The 9,920-nt window shown below is 39.8% G+C and overlaps 1 protein-coding gene across 1 annotated transcript; it reads left to right on the forward strand.

The window, feature by feature from the left end:
- The first annotated feature begins 82 nt into the window (after positions 1-82).
- On the forward strand, positions 83-6,366 carry LOC118511614. The gene is made up of 2 exons (XM_036054908.1): positions 83-2,551; positions 2,684-6,366. Exons 1-2 carry the CDS (start codon positions 1,958-1,960, stop codon positions 3,875-3,877), a joined length of 1,788 nt encoding a protein of 595 aa, XP_035910801.1. The 5' UTR covers positions 83-1,957; the 3' UTR covers positions 3,878-6,366.
- Positions 6,367-9,920: the final 3,554 nt, after the last annotated feature.

Raw genomic sequence — 9,920 nt, forward strand, 5'->3', positions numbered from 1 at the left:
CTTTTCGTAGTTACATTGTGAATCTTCTCTTCTCACAATTTGTTAAATGCATGTTGTGGGTTGTTGTATGCCGATTTGCGGACATATATAAACATCTTCTTGTTGTTGACACTTCTCTGTCATGGAATATACGTGGGTTTAATTTTGTAATATAAAGTTTTGTGTGACGATTATACGTGCATCGTGTTGTATTATCTGTAGGGAATAGGATAGACAGGGCAAAGACAAAGAGATAGAGAGAGAGAGAGAAAGTGTGTGTGAGAGAGAGAGAGCGATTATGGGATTGAAAGCTGGTGTAGAAAAATACAGCAGTCGAGTTGGATTACTCTACGGAAGAACATATCATTCTGTGTCCTTTATTTTGTTTTAGTAATTAAAAAAAGTGGTTTGAAAGAAAGCGGGCTACCCCGGTCTACGCACGGGCTACGCACTACAATGGCGCAGATGGACGAATCTACGTAGGTTGGGTAAAAGGTTTTAGTTGATTACAATTGGATTTTTTCCGAAATAAGAACAGACGTGCGTGCTTTTGGCAGAACAGACTGTTAATGTGTTGGTGATCTATGTTACATTGACGACGGAATTACGCACACCTTAAAAGGTTTGATACAAAGGATAATTTTTCTGACGTTCTATCAGGGGACCGATGAAAAGAAGACGTTTCTTTAAGCACATTCTTTCAGAGGATCGATGCAAGAAAAAAAATAGAAAAAACGCACATTTCAGTTGGAATCGATGCAAACAGATATAAAAAAAAGGAAAAACAAGAAAGAGTTAGCTCAACGCACGTGCCGTAGGGCGCCGATGCAAAGTCAAATTAAATTAAAGCACATCCCTGCATGGGATCGATGTGAAGTAGCAGTACGTAAAAGCACATTCCGACAGGAATCGATGCAACAACAACAAAAAAAAAAGACTATTAAAGCACATCCCACTAGCGGATCGATGCAAAAGTTAAGATTAACGCATATTCCGACAGGAATCGATGTATGAGAATGGAATTAAGGCACATCCTTTTAGAGGATCGATGCAAAGATACTCATTAACGCACATTCCAGTAGGAATCGATGCTTAAAAAAAATAATGAAAAAATAATAAAAGTTATATATAAAGGAAATTAAACACATAAATAAATTAGCACATCCTATCAGAGGATTGATGCAATATAAAATATTACAGCACATGTACTGGAGTATCTACGGAAGCAACGATAAAATTGTATAAATGACATTAGCGAACACGTTTGATCGTTTCTGAAGGAAGTTCACGGTTGACAATGTGAGTGATGTCTTACGACGCCGTGAGCTAGTTTCACGCACACAATAATCTTCAGTATGACGTACGTGACATCGAGCAAACATGAATTAACGTGTTAACTGTCCAAACGGCTTCGATACTGTGAAAGAGCTTAGGTAGTTTCTTCGTCGCGGTACCTAAATTTTCACCATTAGTCGCTTAATCAATTGATACTCCGTATAAAAAGCAATAAGAGGCTGCAGAGATGCCAAAAAAAAAAAAAAACGGTTGCATAAGGAGTGGACCGAGGAGGATAACAACGATCAACGTGCGCCCAAACCTTGCATTGATGGAGCTTCAGCATTTCCTTCGCTTTCATTTTCGGTTTTACAAGTTGGTGAATGCAAAGCCTTGGAAGGAGAGGAGGAAATCGATAAAATTTCCTTCAATAGATGGCGTGAAATACTAGAATCCTGTCTGGCATTGGCAGGAATAAAGGAAGAGTCGACGAAGGCAAACATTTTTAAAATGAAGGCGGGTCCGGAATTGCTGGACATTTTGGACAACACATCCAAGAAAGGTGGCCCGGATGCGCTCTCCCAACCATATTCCAGTGCTATGCATCGCCTTGAGGAATATTTTGGGTCGAGGGACTTTCTTATGTTCCAACGGCAGAAGCTTCGATCGTTACCGCAAAATAAGGATGAATCAGACCTAAAATATGTGCGGCGTGTCTCAACAATTGCCAAGATGTGCGGTTATGTGGATGACCAATTGGTCGAGACTGTTGCAGACGTTTTACAAAACCATGCCAGGAATTACAAGATCCGCGAAGTATCCAGAAAAAGCTGCCCGTAAAGGTGACTCTTTACAAGAGCTAGTGGACCGTGTTCGTACAATCGAAATCGAGCAACAAGCCGAGGAAATATACAACAAGAAGCACAACGTCCAAGAAACTTCAAGTGTATTGGCGGTGTCTTACGGTATTCCTGGATCAAATCGAGCAGAGGCATCAAAATTTGGCTACCGAGGCAGAGGATATTTTCCACGAAGCCGGGGAGGATATTCACGCATAAGTGGGGCTGTTCCATCGTCATTTAAGCCATGTTGGCGTTGTACGAGCACAAGTCATCAACCGGATCGCTGTTTTGCCGTTGATAAGTTTTGTCATTTGTGCCAGACAAAAGGGCATATCCAAAGAGCATGCACGTCATCTCGTGTCAAGCGTGAATCCGTTAAGGATCAAAATCAATCATCGGCTCCCAAAGTAAGGAAGATTGCTGCAGTTTCGGCTGCCGAGCAAGGAGAGGAAGGTGTAAGTGTTTATGAAAGCGATTTAATGTCATAATAGCAATTCAGAGAAAAATAATAAATTGTTGTCGCTCGGAGACATTTTCATTAAATGGAATTGATGATGTAAACTAATAATCTAATTATATCATTTTAGAAAATATTCCAAGATGATCAAGCCAATAACAACATCAACACGAATACGGGAAATCCTTTCTTAACAACTGATTCGAATCAGATTTCGACTCCAGAATTATCCGGGAGCGCTGCAGAAGTATCAGAGTGTCTTCCGGAATTACACGTGACGTGTTCGTTGGATTTGTGTGGGATCGAAGGCGCTGGTTCAGTTGTTTGTACAGTGGCTGGAGTTGAGGTTAAGTTTTTGATAGATTCCGAGGCTGAAGTGAATACTGTCGGCGACAATATTTTCGATCGATTATTGAGGGATCCGATCTCTCATCCAATTTATGAACTGGCAAACGGAACGGATAAACCGTTGAGGGCATATGCTATCAGTGGACCTATTCCAGTTATTGCTTCCTTTCTTGCCGAATTATTTATTTCTCCTGACCGTCCATCGGGAATCGAAAAATTTTACGTAATCCCAGGAGCAAAGCCACTTTTAGGGCGTTCCACTGCGACTAGATATAGTGTGTTGCAATTAGGATTAGGTGTCCGAATTTTAAGCTCTCATGACGCAATGTACAGATCAGTTTTAGGAGAAGTGAATACTTTAGGCACATCTGATCATTTTCCCAAATTTAAAATACCAGCGGTAATGCTGTTTTACGATAAAAATTTGCCCCCATCTAGAAAGGTATATACAAATATTCCTCCCGCATATAAAACAGAAGTTGAAAATCGACTCCAAAGCCTCATATCATCTGATATTATTGAAAAAGTGACTAACAACATGGACAAATCCTTTTGTTCATCACTATTAGTAGTTCCGAAGGGCAAGCGGGATATTAGATTAGTAGTTGATTTGCGAGGGCCAAACAAATGTGTTATTAGAACCCCTTTTAGAATGCCTACATTAGAAGAAATACTATCGAAACTAAATGGAGCCGGTTGGTTTTCTACTATCGACATAACTAATGCATTTTACCACATCGTACTGGATGAATCATGCAGGCATTTAACAAATTTTTTCTCTGGCAACGATACATACCGCTTCATTAGATTACCTTTCGGATTGTGCAACGCCCCTGATATTTTTCAGGAAATCCTGCAGACAGTTGTACTTGCAGAATGTCCTGGGACAGTAAACTATCTCGATGATATTCTTGTTTTTGGTCACACAAAGGAAGAGCACGACGAAAACCTTCGTTATACACTATCGCGTCTTTGAGAACACAATGTTTTGCTGAATCCTGACAAATGCGCTTTCGGAAAACAAACTGTCAAATTTTTGGGTTTCTTACTATCACATGATGGGTGGCGAGTCGATGGAGACAAAAGAAAAGCCATCGAATGATTTCGACGCCCAGAAACATTATCAGAGGTAAAAAGCTTCTTAGGCCTCATAAATTTTCTTGAAAGATTCACCCTCAGCAGAGCAGAAAGAACCAAAAATCTAAGAGTCCTTGCCAATTCATTATCCTTTTATTGAACTGAATTGGAAGAATTCGAGTTCAATGATATAAAGAACGCGGCACTGAATTCAATTGAGAAGCTTGGCTATTTTAACTACAAAGACAGAACGGAGTTATTTGTAGATGCGTCTCCATTTGGTCTTGGAGCAGTGCTTGCCCAATTTAATACCGCAGGTGTACCTCGTATAATAGCATGCATTTCTAAATCATTGACTGTTACAGAACGACGTTACCCACGTACCCAAAAAGAAGCTTTAGCAATAGTATGGGCAGTGGAACGATTCAAATATTATTTAACGAGCATTAACTTTACCATTTGGACAGACTCAACAGCGAACATGTTCATTTTTGGAGGACAGTTTAGATCTGGGAAAAGGTCTATTACTCGGGCAGAGTCTTGGGCTCTGCGTTTGCAGCCATTCAATTTCCAAATCCGTTGTGTTCCCGGAGTCCGAAATATTGCTGATGTAGTTTCGCGATTGATAAGCAAATGTCAAGCAGATGAACCTTTCGACAAAGATGAAGAAGAGCACATGTTATATACTCTTGATGCATTTAACATGTGTATTTAATGGTCAGAGATCCAAAGGGCTTCAGAAGAAGACAAGGAGCTAGCAGAAGTCCGGCGTTCAATAGAAACAGGCAAATGGCCACGTCATCTAAGTAGATATGAATGTTTGGAAAAACAATTGAGGACTCTCGATCCCCTAGTTTTCAAAGACAATCTAATAGTGTTACCCATACTCTTACGCAAGAAAGCTATAGAAACATCACACGAAGGACATGTTGGTTGCGGAGCTACAAAAAGAATTCTCCGTGAACATTTCTGGTGGCCTAATATGTCTAAAGAGGCCCAAGAATTCGTTAGTTCCTGCGCTACTTGTCTAGCAATCTCTAGAAGAAATCCACCCGTGCCCCTATGCAGTCGACAATTGTCAGAAGGGCCATGGGAGATACTTCAAGTAGACTTTTTATCATTGCAAGGATGTGGTTCTGGGCATTTCTTGATTTGCGTGGACAACTACTCCCGTTATTTACATGTCGTACAGCTGAAATCTACTGATGCAAAATCAACTAATACGGCGCTTTGTAATATATTTAAGCTATGGGGATTGCCTGACGTCATCCAAAGCGATAATGGGCCACCGTTTAAAAGCAAAGAATTTACAGACTTTTGGGATAAAAAAGGAGTAAAAATACATAAGTCTCTCCCTCTTTGTGCACAATCGAATGGGGCCGTTGAACGGCAGAACCAGGGGATAATAAAGGCGATTTCTGCGGCAAAAATAGAAAATAGGAACTGGGATGAAGCCCTTCAGGAGTATGTACATATACATAATACCCGTAAATTTCACTCCAGGTTGAACGTCGCTCCCTTCGAACTACTTGTTGGATCGGGAGACTTTTCCTGGTTTGTGGGATAACAAAACCGATTTAGATAGAGTTGCCGTGAGAGAAGATGATGCACACGCTAAATTAATAAGTAAGGAATACGCCGAAAGAAAACGGGGTGCGAAGGAAAGTTCTATAAAGGTAGGAGATATCGTGGTGGTACCTCAACGTACAAAAACTGATCGAAAATTTTCTAAGGAGACTTTTACAGTACTTAATAGAGAGGGAGCTAAAATTATAATTCGCAATGAAAACGGGAAACCTCGATTCGCGAGGAATATCCGGGATATAAAGTTGTGTCCCAGTAAATTTAATAAACACGATGAAGCGGTTGTAAATGATGAAGAAACAGTACGTGCATCTAGAGGCTCAGCACCTACTCCATCACGACCTCAAAAACGCGTAAACCTGCTTGGTGGGAAGATATGGAGATATATTAGATAGATTAATATTTTGTTTTTTTGTCTTTTGCATATTTATATTTTTAGGAAGCAACTGTTAAGAATATTTTTTTTGCTTAGGTTGTTGAGAGCAAAGCAAAGAGATAGAGAGAGAGAGAGAAAGTGTGTGAGAGAGGGAGCGATTATGAGATTGAAAGCTGGGGTAGAAAAATACAGCAGTCGAGTTGGATTACTCTACGGAAGAACATATCATTCTGTGTCCTTTATTTTGTTTTAGTAAATAAAAAAAGTGGTTTGAAAGAAAGCGGGCTACCCCGGTCACTACAGTAGAGTTAAATTTTGTTAAAGTTAAGCTTATAGCAATTTCTGTCGATGATATTTCATTTTATATCAGCCCACCTTTGCACATTTTAATGTAATAAACAAATAAAACTTTATCTGTTGTATAATATACATATTGTTGATGTAGTTACATATTCTATATTTTATATTTATGTACATATTTTAACGTATATTTGAAAAAAATAAAGTTCAGAAAATGTACAACTAGTTTTTATGGTATAGACTAATTCATTCATAATCTAACTTAACCTACTTAACCTAAATCACTTAACTAACTTAACTTATTTTGTCAGAGTCAGAGTCCGATACTCGTCGTTTCTTAACCGTTAATTGTCCAACTGGCTTAATATTATAAAGTTTTTTAATAAGAAAAAATTCTTTTTGATCGTCCGTAAGTTTGGAAACTTCGTTTCCCCCGACTATTTTGAATAACTTTAAAATTGCAGAATATTTGCTTACACAATTTTTTGAAGAATGTAATCCTCTCCCAGTCCAGCTACATTTTTTTAAAAATTCCTTCTCAAAAACATGATCCATCAGAATGCACAATCTTTTGTTAAAATCGCTAATATTTTTCAACATGTGCGTCATGTCGTTCACCAATTCTGCCATGTAATTTCCTTCCTGAAGGTCATTATCCAACTTGTATAGAGCTTCTTCCGTGTTTACTTTATCTAATGCAAAATTTCTTGGGACGGTTGGTCCATTTGCATACACCTGATTTAAAACAAGTTTAATATATGCTGCCGTTTTTTCCATCATGTTCAATCCTAAATCAACCTTCCTTTCTTTTCTGTCCAATTGGGAGAGGCCGGAATACGATGGAAATGAGTCTAACAAATTTGCCAGCCCAAAATTAGATTGAGTGGAACTTGGAGGTTCGGAAGGTACGGTTGGTTCAGGCGGAATGGCTGGTTTAGATGGAATGGATGGTTTGGATGGTATGGTTGGTTTGGGTGGAATGATTGGTTTTCCGGAGGCTGGGGGGCGGTACGGAAGACCATGTTTGTTTTCTTTAGTGGAAGCATACTTTACAACAGGACGATTAATGGATGTGAATGAGCATTCAGGAGTAACAAATGGAGATGGTGGTGGGGGATTGGAACGGGCCGGCACTAGTAATCTATTTTCTAAAATAGTTATGGAAGCACCTAATGTATTGTTTGCTGAACTTGGAATAATTGGTAGTGGAGATGATGATCGGCTATTTGTTGTTGACGGATTTCCGCTGCTCTTTTACAAATTGTTGTTTTTAACTGCCATACCTAAAACGTACAAATCATTTAGCAAGCATATTCAAAATATGAAAGAACAGAAAAAGTGACATTACCGCTCGCAAATACTGGCTAATTGTAAGCCACCCACGCATGCACTCGTTTTTGATCTGAAAACGCTGCGATGATACACTGCGCAGCTCTGATGAATTGTGTCAAAGCCGCAAATAGTTTTGAACGAGCTCTAGTTCTTATTCGTAAGTCACAATGGCACCGGCAGTACACCGAATAGGCGTTGGATTTGTGAACTGCACCGTCACGCAGTAGGAAAGAGTTATATTCTTGTTGCAAATAACCTCACATAAAAGTTTCAGGATTTCCCGCTACCAACAAACCGCTACCAACGACGTTCTCCGATACGCCACTGCCACTCTGTGATACTCTAGAACTTCGGTAACACTTTGTAGTACGAAAGAAAAGGACACCAGGAAACTGTAGCAATACCCTTGCAGCTGCAGCAAGAGCAAGACATAAATAATATTCTGCATCGATACATTTTTTTTTTATTCGGCAGTATAAAACGCAAGGCACGTTCAAAATTGAACGTCATTTGTACGCCATTACAATTTTTTGGTCGCCATTTGAAATGTCAATCCGATTATTATTATCGGATTATTATTTATTATTTAATAAAAAACGTACCTTTCGCTACTATCGACAACTTTTTATCCTCCTTAAAAACACCTCTATGCTACGCACAATCCAACACCAGAATCTCCCGCGTCATTCTTCGCCATTGCTTTTTCTCCTCTTCTCTATCAACTACTTTTTCTCTCCGTCGATTCTCCCCATCTGCTAGACGCAACACCATACTGCCTTTAAAAGTTGCATAAAACACTATTCCCTTTAATTCACACATTAAAATAATAAAATATACACGAAAACGGAAAAGTTTCCACTTGGTGGTCACCATCGCTCCAATACACCCCTCCGCTCGAAAACCCCTTTCCGCATCATTCTTTCGCCGTTCGCTTGCTAAATTTATGTTTCATCACTTCCGGCGTGATTGGGAAGGTGAACTTGGGCATCTTTTTCGCCTCCCGAAACTCGACAAAACGGATCGGTTGTGCTTTGAAGCAACGCTGGCCCTCTTGGTGGTCACCATCGCCCCATTACACCACTCCGCTCGAAAACCCCTTTCCGCATCATTCTTTCGCCGTTCGCTTGCTAAAATTATGTTTCATCACTTCCGGCGTGATCGGGATGGTGAACTTGGGCATCTTTTTCGCCTCCCGAAACTCGACAATACGGATCGGTTGTGCCTTGAAGCAACGCTGGCCCTCTTGTTGGTCACTTTTGTGTTTGTGCACTGGTACTTATTTTTATTTCACATAAAACACAATAAAACGACCATTAAAAACAAACGTAAAATACGAGGCCGCGCACGAGCCACGTCTATCCCGGAACCGTGATGAGCAGAGAGTCTTTTAGGATCTGCATGATCCTTACTCAAGAAACTTCTTCGCTCTTAAAGCGCATCCCCGATCGTCGCTAGAGCGAGACAGCCGTATCCGCTACACATCGGATGCTGTCAGTTTCCAGACGGCATAGAGCGCACGGTTAGGCTACGTTCTAAACAGGATGCAACAATTAGCATATCGGACGAAAAAGAAATGAAGATGGCTTTTGATATTAAAACCACCACCGCATTAGTACCACTCTATGACGGGTCCAATGAGAAATTTATAACCTTCTTAAACTCAGCTAATTTAGTTAAACAATTAAATGCTGACGACCATGAACCCATATTGGTTCTATTTCTAATAACCAGGCTAACAGACAAAGCGATTCCTGGATTACCAAATAACATTACCACATTTGAAGAGCTAATCGAAAACCTCAGTGCAAGATGCCAGAAAAAGCTAGACCAGAACAACATAATTGCAAAACTCAAAGCAATTAGAACACAAGATTCCAAATCTATTTGCAACCAGTTAGAATTACTAACAGACGAACTGAAAAGGATTTATTTGGACCGCAAAATGCCTCAAGATCTAGGCTGGAATTGATACACTCATAGAAAAAATACCCAGCAAAGAAGCCAAAACATTTTTGAAGTGGACAGAATTTGCGTCCATTACAGCAGCTACCAACAAAATTGTCCAATACGATACGATACGATACGTTCAATGATGACAAAGTGGCTCGAATGTTCTGTCATTTAGACAAAACAAATACAATCCGAATAGAAGACCAACAAACTACTCAAACTATCAACGACCATGGAACAGGTACCATCCCAACCCACCCATAAGAAATCAACACAATAAGAACTACAATCCAAATTTCAGACTTAACAACCTCAATAACAGAAATCACCGACAAGGGAATCGAAATAGAACCAATAACACACCAAACAGACCAGAAATCACGAACTACAGCCACAATAA

Source organism: Anopheles stephensi, chromosome X (genome assembly GCF_013141755.1).
Source record: "Anopheles stephensi strain Indian chromosome X, UCI_ANSTEP_V1.0, whole genome shotgun sequence".
NCBI lineage: Eukaryota > Metazoa > Arthropoda > Insecta > Diptera > Culicidae > Anopheles > Anopheles stephensi.